Source organism: Suillus subaureus (assembly GCF_016647635.1).
Source record: "Suillus subaureus strain MN1 chromosome Unknown BJ212scaffold_30, whole genome shotgun sequence".
Taxonomy (NCBI): domain Eukaryota; kingdom Fungi; phylum Basidiomycota; class Agaricomycetes; order Boletales; family Suillaceae; genus Suillus; species Suillus subaureus.
This window is the reverse complement of record NW_024538586.1, coordinates 263937-278442: the sequence shown is the minus strand read 5'-3', so window position 1 is coordinate 278442 and position 14506 is coordinate 263937. Positions and strand designations below refer to the sequence as shown.

At 47.3% G+C, this 14506-nt stretch overlaps 6 protein-coding genes across 6 annotated transcripts; 5 read left to right on the top strand and 1 right to left on the bottom strand.

Moving 5' to 3' along the window:
• The first annotated feature begins 175 nt into the window (after positions 1-175).
• Positions 176-1439, top strand: BJ212DRAFT_560557 (uncharacterized protein). Its single transcript, XM_041343523.1, has 2 exons — positions 176-591; positions 649-1439. Exons 1-2 carry the CDS (start codon positions 256-258, stop codon positions 1336-1338), a joined length of 1026 nt encoding a protein of 341 aa, XP_041189867.1. The 5' UTR covers positions 176-255; the 3' UTR covers positions 1339-1439.
• BJ212DRAFT_1278010 (SNF2 family N-terminal domain-containing protein) lies at positions 1300-4269 on the top strand (the record flags this gene model as incomplete). Its single annotated transcript, XM_041331404.1, has 18 exons — positions 1300-1329; positions 1379-1596; positions 1648-1716; positions 1770-1893; positions 1947-2069; positions 2122-2293; positions 2351-2410; positions 2472-2497; positions 2546-2668; positions 2719-2872; positions 2926-2947; positions 2995-3208; positions 3257-3523; positions 3582-3642; positions 3694-3810; positions 3921-4069; positions 4124-4150; positions 4207-4269. 18 exons carry the CDS (start codon positions 1300-1302, stop codon positions 4267-4269), a joined length of 2019 nt encoding a protein of 672 aa, XP_041189866.1.
• A 907-nt stretch (positions 4270-5176) lies between these two features.
• On the top strand, positions 5177-6499 carry BJ212DRAFT_560499 (uncharacterized protein). Its single transcript, XM_041343522.1, has 3 exons — positions 5177-5247; positions 5301-5554; positions 5614-6499. Exons 2-3 carry the CDS (start codon positions 5510-5512, stop codon positions 6466-6468), a joined length of 900 nt encoding a protein of 299 aa, XP_041189865.1. The 5' UTR covers positions 5177-5247; positions 5301-5509; the 3' UTR covers positions 6469-6499.
• BJ212DRAFT_1375553 (uncharacterized protein) lies at positions 6125-6993 on the top strand (the record flags this gene model as incomplete). Its single annotated transcript, XM_041336453.1, has 1 exon — positions 6125-6993. A coding segment is annotated over one exon (360 nt), but the record flags the coding sequence as incomplete, so codon positions are not given.
• Positions 6994-7267: 274 nt separating this feature from the next.
• Positions 7268-7894, top strand: BJ212DRAFT_1375552 (uncharacterized protein). The gene has a single exon (XM_041336452.1). It carries the CDS (start codon positions 7585-7587, stop codon positions 7756-7758), a length of 174 nt encoding a protein of 57 aa, XP_041189863.1. The 5' UTR covers positions 7268-7584; the 3' UTR covers positions 7759-7894.
• Positions 7895-13427: 5533 nt separating this feature from the next.
• Positions 13428-14405, bottom strand: BJ212DRAFT_1448497 (ribosomal protein L2; the record flags this gene model as incomplete). Its single annotated transcript, XM_041338553.1, has 6 exons — positions 13428-13469; positions 13526-13667; positions 13717-13876; positions 13920-14140; positions 14189-14304; positions 14364-14405. 6 exons carry the CDS (start codon positions 14403-14405, stop codon positions 13428-13430), a joined length of 723 nt encoding a protein of 240 aa, XP_041189862.1.
• Between the last annotated feature and the right edge of the window lie 101 nt (positions 14406-14506).

The following is a 14506-nucleotide window of genomic DNA, read 5'->3' as shown; positions in this document are numbered from 1 at the left end:
GGACCACGAGTGTTGGAGCTCATTATCGGATAGCTTCAATTGAAAAGAATGTCAGTACTGAGATCTGAGAGTTGGCAGATGCACGCGCCTGTGGCTGCAACACACGTGTCCACGTGATTTGAGCGAAAGACCAATTAATTAAGTTAAGGTTTCCTAATTGCCCACGAATGCGCGTCTCGCCGAAGTTTTTTTGCTCGGTCGCGACAGGATTAATATTGCCCTTTGTTTCTGTTCTCCCACCTTAACACTGCTATTATGGTCAGTACGAGAAGAAATGGCGCCCGAAGTGTTCGGACACCCGCAACCACGACTACAGGCACTCCAAGCACATCCGTGTCTCCCCTGCTTAGCGGCGAAAACTCCGTGGTACCTGAAACCCCTGACACCTCCGACGTCGATGAGGATCCAGTAGTTGCGAAAATCACGACAAGATCACTTGCAACAAGCCTTATGAATACACGAAAGCGCCCTGCAGAAGATGCAGAGGAAGGCGAAGACTTCGCGGCTAGACCAGTCCCAACTAAACGGAAAGTTACCCACAAAGCTTTTTGTGTTGAGATACCCGTTAAAAATTCGACCTTAAAATCAAAGGCGAGAACACAGTCTTTAGTTCCGCCCAGCCGCATACTAAGTACCATCAATGTACAGCAACAAGCAACACCTGCCAAAAGCAAAGGGCGAGTTGCCGCCCCTCCTATCTCCAATGATATAGATGTCCAGCTTTTCTCAGAGGATGAGGACCTCGAGGACATTGAATTCAGTGACTCGGAGTATAACGAGTCGGATGACGACGCCCCTCTCCCCTCAAAGAACTGGGAACGATTTTCGGACGTCGTCTCGGGTTCTGAGGGCCACGAGTCTGGAGGTGACGAAGAGTTGATGGTTGCTGCCGCTATTGAGCTGTCCCGTGAAACAGCACGGATCGCTGCTCAAGAGTCCTCGGGAGTCGGTTCTTCCTCCAGAGTCAACATTGCGTCACCAAGTCTCAAGATTACTAAGAAGGCTGCTGCCGCTGAACGTCGCCTTGCAAAGTCTAATGGCAAGGGAAAAGGCAAAGGTCGTTCTGCCGGCAGTGAGGATGGCGATTTCATGCTTTCAGGCAGCGAATCAGCACTATCAGCCTTGAGCTCAAGCGAAGAGGAACTCCCACTCTCCAAGGGCAAGGGAAAAGCTACGAAGAAAGGCAAAGCAAAGCTCAAATTTATCGACACTGAACCCATAACTTGGGTAGAGCGGGCTCAACGGCGCCGTCTGCAAGCGGCCGAAAGAAGGGCCAACAAGTCAGAGGAATACGCATTAATGCAAGAGCTTGGCCGAAAGCTTACTTGGGTACGGTGACCTTTTCCTGCTGGAATATTTATCCAAATTGTCCGTGCAGGCCGAGAAATCTTCCTTGGCACTCAGAAGGCATCACCCTGAACTCAAGGACGTCTGGGGTGACGTTGAGTCCGGCATCCCCATCGTCGTACCGGAGAGAGCTGAACAGCCTGCTGGTTTGAAGGTCACGTTACTTCCATTCCAACGGGAATCACTCTTCTGGATGCGTAAGCAAGAGCAGGGGATCTGGCATGGCGGTATGCTAGCCGACGAGATGGGGTAGGTTTCTCAAACTTATAGCATATACATGATTAAATGCGTTATTTACAGCATGGGTAAGACTATTCAGATGATATCCCTCTTTGTGTCGGACCTGAAGCGTCCGAACCTTGTCGTTGCGTATGTTTCCACCATTCAGCTGTGTTGCCATATCCTAATCACATGTTACACAGGCCAACTGTTGCTATAATGCAATGGCGCAATGAGATCAACACTCACACAGAGGGGATGAAAGTCTTGGTATGGCATGGCGCGTCTCGCGTCAACAACCCCAAGGAATTGGAGAAATACGATGTTGTTAGTAGCTTCAGAATCCTTTATGCCTTCGTCTCAATTTTAATGCAAACCAGGTGCTCACTACTTACGCTGTCATGGAGAGTTGCTTCAGGAAGCAGCAGAATGGTTTCAAGCGGAAGGGGCTCATTGTGAAGGAACCTTCTCCTCTTCACCAGATTCAATGGAACCGGATCATTGTACGATCAGCTCGTTTTGATAACTTTATCATTACTGATGATTTTTTGGCAGCTTGACGAAGCGCACAATATTAAAGAACGCCAAACCAATACTGCCAAGGCATCCTTTGAGCTTCAGAGCAATTACAAATGGTGTCTATCCGGAACGCCCCTGCAGAATCGTGTGGGAGAGCTCTACAGTCTAGTTCGTTTCCTCGGGGGTGATCCATTCTCCTTTTATTTCTGTGCGTCATGCGTCTCTGCATCCGTCATTTGAGTTGTTGATCTTGTTATCGTAATAGGTAAGAAATGTGATTGTAAATCGCTTCATTGGAAGTTTACAGACAAAAAGAATTGTGACGGTAAGATTCTGTGCTCCAACTCCAGATGCCTATTTTATATATTTTATATATTTTACAATAGATTGTGGTCACAGCCCAATGCAACATGTAAGTCGCCATCACCATTTACAAACTCTTCTAATTAGTATCATCCAGACCTGCTTCTGGAACAACGAGATCTTGACACCTATTCAGAAACACGGCATCGAGGGCCCGGGAAGGATTGCTTTCAAGAAGCTACGTATCCTCCTTGATCGAATGATGCTGCGTAGAACAAAGGTCGGATCTATCTTTTTATTCGTGTACTCGAAATTGAATCGCTACCGCAGATTCAACGAGCTGATGACTTGGACTTACCTCCTCGTATGGTGATCGTGCGACGGGACTACTTCAGTCCCGAAGAGAAAGAGCTTTATCTTTCGCTCTTTTCAGACGCGAAACGCCAGTTCAGTACTTACGTTGACCATGGAACGGTTTTGAATAGTGAGATCACTTTTTCTGAAAGTTGGATTCGACTGTTAACGCTATTCCATCAGACTATTCCAATATCTTCAGTTTGTAAGCCCTTTGCGCTCTTACCCCGTTTAATTCTAAAGTTCTTGTAGGCTTACTCGCATGAGGCAAATGGCTTGCCACCCAGACCTTGTGCTCCGCAGCAAGACTAATGGGACCCAGTTCTTGGGCTCGGATGAGGCTGGTGAAGCCACGATCTGTAGACTCTGCAGTGATATTGCGGAGGATGCTATCCAGGCCAAATGCCGCCATATCTTCGACCGGGAGTGCATGAGACAGTATCTGAGTACGGCTGGAGACATGACGGTCAGTTTTCCCCCATCAACGTTTCCTTGGGTTCTGAATTTCTTTCAGCCCGACTGTCCTATTTGCCACATTGCTCTTACCATCGACCTTGAGGCTCCGGCGCTCGAACTTGAAGCGAATGTTCCTTCTGCGCGACAAGGAATTTTGGGACGACTCAATATCGAGACTTGGCGGTCTTCCTCCAAGATCGAGGCACTTGTCGAGGAACTTTCTAATCTTCGCTTGCAAGACAACACGACGAAGAGTATTGTGTTCAGTCAATTTGTCAACTTTTTAGATTTGATCGCTTTTAGGCTACAAAAGGCGGGCTTTTCGGTGCGCATGGGTCTGGGAATTTTGCTGAATGAAACGCTGACACCAAAATCATTGATAGATTTGTCGACTTGAGGGAACCATGAGCCCTCAGGCTCGCGATGCGACTATTCAGCACTTCAGTATGTCGGACGATCATCTATCACTTGTGTTTTCCTAACGCGTTTCTTCAGTGAAAAATGTTGGCGTTACTGTATTTCTTGTCAGCTTGAAAGCTGGTGGAGTGGCATTGAACTTGACCGAAGCATCTCGAGTGTATCTCATGGACAGTTGGTGGAATCCTGCGGCAAGTTTTCTGTATCTATCTCTCCCATCCTCAGCTGACTCCTGTTATTCTAGGTTGAATATCGTACGCGAATTGACTCGATGTCCTTGTAACACTTGCTGATTTCCACTGCAGAAGCTATGGACCGCATTCACCGTCTCGGACAATACCGTCCTGTTCAGGCTATCAAACTTATCGTCGAAGACAGCATCGAAAGCCGAATCATACAATTGCAGGAGAAGAAATCAGCGATGGTGGATGCTACGCTATCTACTGATGATTCCGTGAGTACTTGTAGTTAGTGGCTGACGCAAATATGAGAGCTGACCACGACCTAGGCGATGGGAAGACTTACACCAGAAGATGTAAGTGCTGAGATTCTGTCGCATGACATACGGCTGATCGAACTTGTGTAATCTAGCTTGGTTTCTTGTTCAGAGTATGTCCACTTTTTCTTGACGTGCTCGATTTCGCTGATCTTTGATCTGCCAACAGCTGTAAAATACACGCCCTGCCTTTCCAGGCAGTAAGTACTTAGAATATACTGTTGTTTCTGATTCTACACGGAATGTATCTATTTCGCGAGCACCCTCTAATTTTTAGCAATTCTTGACCTTGATGTTGAAGATCCGGGATCCTTGACCTATAGAACACTTTCGACGGCATCATCTTTGTCTAATGGAGTCGAAGTATAGATGGGACCCTCTCTGCATAGGAACCATGGCAGATTGAATGACCTACGCTGGTGGCAGATTCCAGTGCATGCGAAGTATGGTACAAGCTTATTTCTCATAAGTACAAGAATCTGCTAGACTTGATCAGAGTTCATTGTGCAGGCGTCAATGTTGATTTGGTCAACACGTGACCTGGTTGCGTGGCGTGACGCGACGCGTCTGTCAGCCTCAACTTCCTCCTTATAGTTCTCCCCATCTCACCGCTCCTACGAACGATGATCCAGATCGCGAGTGTCGGATTCCAACTTGAGGCTGACCGGAAGCTGACACTGGCGGGCGCGTCCTCACCGGTCAGCGTCCTCAACTTGCTCAACTTACGGCCCATGCCAATGACGCGCTATGACGTAGGTCAGCCAGTATTGCTTACAGGAGGCTGACTCTCCCAAACGTATAAATACCTGCCCGCCCATGCTTTCTCTTCTTCATCAGCTTTGACCTCCCCCACGAGTGCCAACGATCCTTCATCGTCACGTCTGACCCTCACTGCGTGTCACGGACGATTATCTTTCGTTGTCTTTGTCACTGATCGGATTGGATTTTTTATTCTCAGTTTCTTACTCTCTCGCTGTCTCGCTGTCTCGCCGGCTTGCTCTCTCGTCTCACTCTCTCGTCGTCTTGCTCTCTTGTCTTGTTCTCTTGTTGTCTTGCTCTCTCGTCGTCTCGCTCTTTTGCCGTTTTCTCGCACCCAACGTCGCCCACCTTTGGTAAAGCAATGTCAAATCTTCAAAGTGAGTTACCGCCCTCGCAAACAGAGCGTTCTTCTTATCATCTCTCTTTCCAGAATATCGAAAAGCCCAACGTTGGCCGCGTTGATGAAAAAATTTGCTTCTCTTTCCCTTGAATCTTGCCCTCGTTGGCATTGTCTCTATCTGAAATAGGGACCTGCGCACGCACTCGCCGCACCCCTACCGCCCACCTCTTTCTCCTCCCGCCCGCCAATCTAGCCACGCCAATCCACCCATTCCACGTCGGACGCTCCAAACATAATGAATGATGTGCGGTGGCCCTGTATTCAAGCCCGATAGCGTGGCATCAGTAAGTCTGATCTTCCTCAATTTCTCTGAACCTCAGTCCAACTCCCATCATTCTTTTAGTCTGACCGCAGTCGCTCTTTCTACTGGATGACAGATGCGTCACCATCTCCCGTTCCGTTTCTATTTCCGCTGAACATCAGTTCAAGCCTGTCGTCCGACAGCAGTCGCTCTTTCTACTGGATGACGGATGCGTCACCATCTTCCGTTCTGTTTCTATTTCCGCTGAACATCAAACCAAGCCTGTCGTCCGACAGCAGTCGCTCTTTCTACCGGATCGCGGATGCGCCTTCCATTTCACATTTCCTCTCGTCTATCGTCCGACCCATGTCACTCTTTCATATACCCTTTTCACCTTTCTCTCACCTCCTTCGTATACCCTTTTCATCTTTCTCTCTCATATTTATCGTCCGACCCAAGTCACTCCTTCATATACCCTTTTCATCTTTCTCTCTCATATTTATCGTCCGACCCACGTCACTCCTTCATATACCCTTTTCCCCTTTCTTTCTCGTCATATTTATTGTCCGACCCAAATCACTCCTTCATATACCCCTTTCACCTTTCTCTCTTATATTTATTGTCCGACCCAAGTCATTCCCTCATATACCCTTTTCCCCTTTCTTTCTCGTCATATTTATTGTCCGACCCAAGTCACTCCTTCATATACCCTTTTCATCTTTCTCTCTCATATTTATCGTCCGACCCACGTCACTCCTTCATATACCCTTTTTCCCTTTCTTTCTCGTCATATTTATTGTCCGACCCAAGTCACTTCTTCATATACCCCTTTCACTTTTCTCTTTGTTCCCCGACATCTCTTCTTCAAGCCTCAAGTCCACCAGCCCCGCTATTGCAATTGACCTGCACCCGTTTGCGCACCACGGTTTACTCGCAGCTCCATATCCAATCTTCTGACTCTTACGACTTTTACGACCTTCACGACTTTTCATGACTTTTCACGACTTTTCACGACTCTTTACGACTTCTTCTCCACCCGGATGCCAGAAGGGCCTGCACCCATTCGCACGCAATACGGTCTATACATGCAGCTCCGTACCCAGCCTATTCTATGATTACGACTTTTCTCTTCCCCCGGACGCTGAAAGGGCCTGCACCCATTCGCGCACGCTACGTACACGTAGCCTATTCCATCTGGTCTGCTATATGGTTCGTCCGCGACTCGTCTCCTCATGCCTCTTTATGCCTTATGACACTTATGACATTATGATTCATGATAATATACCGTCGTCACTTTCTTACGACACCCCCATACCACTTTTCCTATTATCTTTATGCCTTATGCCATTTTTCCTATGCCTTATACCACTTTCCCTACCTCTTTATGCCCTATGCCAACTTTTCTTCTATATCCTATGTCTTTATGCCACTTTATACGAAAACAAGACATGATTTTTAAACTTGTGTGCTTTAAGATCAGGGTATCGTGTTAACGTACAATCTTCGTTTTTCTAACTGTGGAACATGGTCTAGCTTATATACGCAGATTGGACTCGAGAAATTTGCGAGAAGTCAAAAATACGCTTATATATAAATTGATCGACTCAGGGAGTTGGACACGCTCGTTGGGAGCGTCCCCGACTCTATGATAATGAAGGTTCTGTCAGATTCAAAACATGTGCGCGTGAAAATATTTCCTTTTTTATTTTATTGTGAAACCTAACACTCGGGCCAGCATTAATGTGCAGCTGAACTTCCCGCTAACTCTCTGAGAACGAGGTGCACATTGACTGCAGCCGAGTTTCATCACCATCACGGTGCAGACATTGCAGTCGCCTTGCGCCTTCCCGCATTCATTCTGGCACCCTGAAATCCTGTCTCTGAGAAAAAATATTTGGTAGCTTTGCGGCATCGATATAATGCCATAGGGCGTGTTCTACTGCTTTCATACATGCAGACCGTCTATGTATTACACGCATATACTGACTCTTACGGGCGACTCGGGCTTATGAGGGGTTGACGGAGGGGTGTGGTGAGAGCGGACTGGCGACACCGTCTGGCGAAAGTGAATCAATGGCGGGGGATGGCGAAAGCGGACTAACAACGGAGGGTACACCTTCGCGCGCGTCCTTGAAGAGATACGTGTGCTACAGGCACGGATCGAAAAGTTGTATGAGTGAGGGGCTTTGGGGAGGAGTTGAATGCAAACTGATGCGCTGGTTTTTTCTTAGGTTGGGATTTTTGTGAGGGGGACACGAGATATTATGGGATCCGTGTCCCAGGTAGCAAAAAGTAAGTACAAGAAGTCATATCCATTCAGAACACCAAATAGATAGCGTAACAAGACTAAATATCACAACGAAAGAAAGAAATATACATGCTACAAGAAGTTTCTATCCTCCAAATCACTTCAGAATACTAAATACATAGCGTGACGAGGCTAAATAAATATCACAACAAAACAAACAAACACGCATGCTCCCTGTGCAATACCGTGGCTGATCATTTGGATCGTTTTATGTGTTACACATCTCTGCCAGTGGACGCATCTCCGTCGGTCAACGCATCTCCACCAGCCTGGAAAGCAATGGTCGTCATGCCTGTTCCCCCGTCGGCCCTGGCCGCCTAGCTTAGCGTAACATTCTCGAATGCTGAGGATCAGACGCGGTCCCAGCACAAACATCTGCAACATCTGAGCAATTGAAAGAACACCTGAGAAAACAGCACTTCCAATGTACAATGGGTTCTACAGAGAAATGATGAGAGAGTGGTCAGCTACAGATGTCAGTCAGGCCGGCGCACCGTGACATTTGGAGACAGTGAGCCAAGTGTGAAGCAAGCCATAGTAGCAAAGCTAGCGAATGCGGAACTTCAGTAAATCAAGATAATAACATTCAAATCACTGAACTCACGCTAGAAAGTAAAACACGTGACTCTCTGATAATATCCTGAAACACTCCCCAATGGTCGATCCTCCCGGCAATTGTCGCAGTTCACGGAGGTGCTTTATAACAATCCGGACTGTAAGAAACAAGGCCAGGATCTCCCATACAGCGGTGGATATCGTACTCTCGTAAATCAGATCTCGCGTGTACACGTCAATTTTGGGAATGCAGGTATGGTAGCCGGAAAGGACTGCCTCCTCTGGTAGATGTCCGTCAGTCACTTGTGCTCCAGGCTTTCATCAACGATTAAAGCTTACGCGCTGAAGCACCCAGGTTTCCATATACCATCAAAACTCCGGAAGCGATCGTGGAAGACAGTAAGGTCACAACGAGAAAGATGAGCAATTTCTTCGATCCCTGATATATGGCATTTATCCGAGCAATCATGATGACTTGAATGATAGTTCAGTCAAGGCAATATCAGTAAGACACAGCAGGCGAACTCACCGCCAAGCATGGCATTGATAATGATAGGGATCCATGCCTGTATGAACCAAACGATAGTGCCTGAAAATTCGGTTACTTTGTGATGGAATAAACACCCTACATGAACTCACAGCTGTTGAACTCGTTATCTTGAGGACACAAGCCGGTCGAGAGTCACTCACCCCTATATGGGACATAGTTAATAGTTGAATGGGAACGACAGGCATCGGTGCAGAATACGCACTACATCGGTAATCAAGATAGAAAAATTCCCTGCATGCCGTCAGTCAGAAGGAGCGAACACATTTGAGGACTGTCACATACACAGGTTGGCGCTGGTTGCGAGATATAGATTATGAGTTATTGCAGTGTCATGTAGATAGCCTTGCAGACGTACACAGAATATAATATTCCAATGTAGCGCACCTAGTCGCATATGTTGAAGTCAGCGCATCATGCCAACTGCGCTCGTAGCAATAACGTACACAAATATAAAGAACGGTCATGAAGGACCAACGTTGCTTCTGCCCGGAGTCAATGGTACCATCCTGGCTGGTTCTGATACGGGACGTTGCTCACCAAGATGAGTTCGAACTGTTAAAGCATTCTTAGCGAGATGCAGAGGTCATGACACGAACTTACCTCTTGTCCGAATGTTAATGCTTGAATACTGTATACATATCAATGATTCCTCGGAATGTATTATCCCGCTCACCCCAGTCGTATACCACCGCAGCAGAACTTGCAACTGCAAAACAATAGTCAAATATATTGAGACGTCACTATTGGAATCCAAATTACTCTATACAAACCTACAAAATAGCTGGAAAGACGAGCAGAACTGATGACCGGCCACCAAGCGAAATTATCTGAGACTATGGTCATATCGGGATGGGGTGGATGGAGTACGTGCAGATATACCGCTGTCCATCGCTTTTATAGTGATTGGTTTGGGTGTCTGTTTCTCGAATCAGAATCTTGATCAATCGCAGCAAACGCTGTTGAATGACATCACATAGAAAGGGGATAGTGATGCAGTGAGAAGACCTCGTTCGAAGCAAATCATGTTTTGGATCTGAAACCCGCAGAATAGTTGGACGCCGATAAGATCTGTTCGGGATGGAACTTGTTTCTGGAGGGGTTCTGCATCAGTTCCATCGGCGATCATGTGGTCATCAATCTTACAGCAGACTTCATTATATCAAAGCTGTGTATTGACAGAGAACGGACAATCATGATAGGGATGTGAACACCTCGCGTGTGTTCTCAAAGAGATACGTGTGCTAGAGGTACGGATTGAGGAGTCGTGTGGATGGCAGAAGAGGGTGAGGGAGCTTGAGGAGGAGTAGTGATATGCTAGTTATTTCTTGGGTTGGGAATTTTTGTGAGGTGGACGCAAGATATTGTATATATGGACTCGAGGAGGGGTGGGGTGATGGTCTTCTGACGTGGCATACCTAGGCTGGCCTATATGTAGACTGGGCGTATGCTTTGAAGGCTGCACATGAAGCGATTGCTTGAATTTACTGGAGAATAAATGATGTATGATATCCGAAGACAAAACTTTTGTTTTTTGACAGCCTGACAGGACGACCTAGCTTATCAATGAACGGTCATAGCACAATATTACCCCCCTTGATAAGCTACTTCGAACATATCGTGGCAGTTCTCTCGCTTCCTCACAGAGCGCTTGCCTACTTTGAAACAATACGACAACGATACACAACTGTACACATTGTCGCGGTTCAGCGGCGTACAAAGAGCTGAATGAACATTTGAAAATCCGACAGAGCCTCGCCCGCTACTAGGTAGGAGTGGGTATTCGTTTTGTGAGGTGGATCGGACGTAGCATAATTAGCGGTTGGCTAGGCTGGTATGTGGACTGCGTATGGAGAGATCTGAGATATGAGAGCTGCCCGGTGCGCATACATCAATTACTTACTTGTTGTCCAACGAGACCTCTGAGATCGAACTGCAACTTTGTCCCGACGACAATACTTTTGCCAGGACAGGACAGCTTACCAGCGAACATACTTGATATTGCTATATTGGATCAATGAGAAAGTTCTGGCAACTCCAGGACCTGCAGACTTCGAGCTGTGTCTGACTTAGTTGACTCTGAATATTAGGGTGGCTGACAATGTTAGCGGGGTTCCAACTCACTGTTCTTGCCGACCCTAGGCCTCATCGATCATCGATTCATCCCTCGTCGTTGGCAACGGCGTGACGATTGGCAACATTTCTCGCCCACCCGACGCCTGCGTCGTCTCCTCACCTCTTTTCCCGCCAAAATTACGACACATCCTTCTCTACGCCACGACACGATCTTTACGACCATCATGAGTTCTCTACCTATCATTGCTGGGTTACAGCTATAACTCGATTATTTGTTGACTGCCGCATGCACGAAGGGCGCGAAGAAACACAGTCGAACTGGATGAGCTCAAAGGGCAGAATCAAGCACGTGAATAAGGGAGAGGACGGGAACTCGGAAGTGCTTCATCCGCCCTCGCAGATGGTTCAAACTCCGAACGATGTCAATCACCATCATGATGGCCCCAGATCCCGACGCAGACAAGTCCCAGAAGTCTACCACAGACAGGCCATGGAGTTGCCATTTCCTGGACGTTCTCATATCAGTTTGTTCGCTGATAAGCTACTGACTGGTACTCATGTGCTTTACGGCAATTTGTGTGACGCGAATGACACTTTGAATGGTCATCTTGTGTATGAATATTGCAATAAAACAAGACAACGAAACACAGCTCCAAAACGGAGTGATCACTTGCCAACGCTTTATAGTGAATTTTAATGATAAGGCCCATTGACTTTGACCACATGTCAATTGTTATAAAGCATTAAGGACTTGTGGGGCTTCAAGCATCGATTGGCCACTCCGTAGATCTAGAGGGGATTCCGTGTCCCAGGTAGCAGAAAGTACAAGAAGTTCTATCTCCAAATCACTTCGGAACACCAAATACATAGTGTAACGAAGCTAAATATCACAAGACAAATAAATATGCATGCCCCCCACAGTACCGTGGTTAATCATTCGGATTGATTTATGTGCTACACATCTTCGCCAGTCGACGCATCTCCACCGCCGGTCAACGCATCTCCACCAGCCTGGAAAGCAATGGACGTCATGGCTGTTCCTCCCGTCAGCCTCGGACACGAGCTGAGCGTGATGTTGATATTCTCGAATGCTGAGGATCAGACGCGGTCAGAACGTATTATCCCGCTCACCCCAGTCATATACCACCGCAGCAGAGCTTGCAGCTGCGAAGCGACAGTCAAATACTTATATTGAGACGTCACTATTGGCATCCCAATTGCTCTATACGAACCTATAAAATAGCTGGAGAAACGAGCAGAACTAATGACTGGCCACCAAGCGGGATCATCTAAGACTATGGTCATATCGGGATGGAGTACGTGCAGTGTGTGCAGATATAATACCGCCGCGGTCCATCGCTTTTATAGTGATTAGTTTGAGTGTCCGTTTCTCGAATTAGAGTCTTTGATTGATCGCAGCAAATGTTGTCGCACATAGAAAGCTGGGATAGTGGTGTTCATGAGAAGTTCGAAGTAAAGTACATGTTTGGATCTGCCGAATTTTCCCCGACTCCACTGTTAGTGGAGAGGGTTTTCACGGACAGAAACGTTCAGGCACCTGCACCGAATCTGCGTTCGTGGAGCACATATATAATGAAAATGGGCCGATGGGAATGGAAAATACAGACGGCACGGAACCTTAATGCTGTCCGTTGAAGTAGTAGTGGACAATCAGGATGTTCTGTTGGAGGTCTTACGTCGCTATTATGATGCCTCAAGGTAGATCAAACTGCTAGCTGTTTGTGCAGTTTTCTCTCAAAACTTACATGATCCAAAAGTAGTTGTCATTTCAGCTTATGCTGGTGTGCCTTTGCCAATTCTGTAGATGTCTTCCGAGTGGTTAGCCCCTTCTGCGTCCGACGATGTATTTGTTGGCCCTGAAAAATTCAAGCCTAATGATCAGTTAGGTCCTATTTTTCGAGTGCCTAAGGATACATCTGGGTGTTCCTCGTGTGGTCGAAGCATCGCCATCGGTCGGCGGCCTATTATAGCATACAAACCGACCAAGAAAATGTCAAACTTTATCCTGCCAAGTTCCAACGATGTGATGCCTAGCTTGCTGAGCGTGTACTCGGAAACCACGAGCTTGATGTCAAGAGTATTTGAAGAGGATTCAAAAGCACCTTGCAGAGCTTATAGTGGACGGAACAATGACGGGTCCGCTGTAATATTGCTTTGAAGGCGGGTGTCTTGGATCCAGGGTGTGATAACATTAGTGGTCGAGTATTAGTACTCATCCGCCAACTACCAAAGTTTCAACATCACTGACAGAGACGCAAGTAAATATGCCCATCATCACACAGTGTTAGATAGCATGTCAAGGGCAGTGTGTATGATCGTAGGGCATATGCGGATGCATACAAGTATTTTGAAGGATGTATGAGGTCGTAAAGCATAGCGAGTGATATGTAAAAAAAACCATCCGACCTCTTAAGCCTCCTTGACCTTGACGGTACCGCGTAGCAGACCAGTCTACCAAAATTATTCAGCATGCACAAAAATGAAGGCAACCTACAAAATAGACATACCCGGCGAGCGGCAATAAGACCGACTTTCTGTCCAGGAACTGCCGAACGGGGAACTGTCGAGGCTTTTCCGATGTGCTGGTGGTTACCACCACCGTGAGGATGGTCGACGGGGTTCATAGCCACACCACGAGTACGAGGCCAGCTGTGAATTTATGAGTAAACAAATAACACAATCATCACTGTTCACCCACCTGTTACGCTTAGCCTTGTATTTGTGATATGCGCGACCAGCCTTGAGCAATGGCTTATCGATACGTCCACCACCAGCAACGATTCCAACAGTTGCCCGTGCACCCCCAGACACAGTCTTCTTCGCACCACTAGGCAGACGAATGCGGGTCTTGTTGTCCTCTGGCGAGTGGCCGATGACGGTTGCAGTAGTTTCCAGACGTACGAGCGAGAGCACCACGGTCGCCGACTTTCTCCTCGACGTTGCAGACGATGGTACCTTCTGGGCATTGGCTCACGGGAAGGACGTTACCAACGGTAAGAGCGGCCTTCTTTCCGCAATATACGAATGAGCCGGTGTGCATGCCCTCTGTGGCGATGAAGGTCTCCTTGCGGAGCTTGTAGCGGTAGGGGTCACGGAATACGACACGTGCGAGGGGTGCACCGCTAGAATGCATGTGAGGAAAATAATGGATTGGAGTGTTTGATCCTTACCGGCCAGGGTCGTGGATGATTTCTTTGACGATACCCCGGACGTAGCCATTGCGTTCGGCGTAATCGAGGGTACGAAGCTTGGCGGGGGCCTTGTTGTGGTGGGTGTGCGCTTTGAACTAGATGAAATGTACAAGGTCGTAAAAGTCTGAGTAAGTGGATAAGTAAGGAAACGTACGATAGCGTGCGAGCGCCTCTGAGCCCTGATAACCCTACCCATGGTTTATCTGTAAAAAGTGATAAGCTGAGTGTCTGATGCAGAGGTGTGCAGGGTATCCGATGCAAGTGCAAGTCATCCAGCCGTTTCTGCGTCAATTTCGA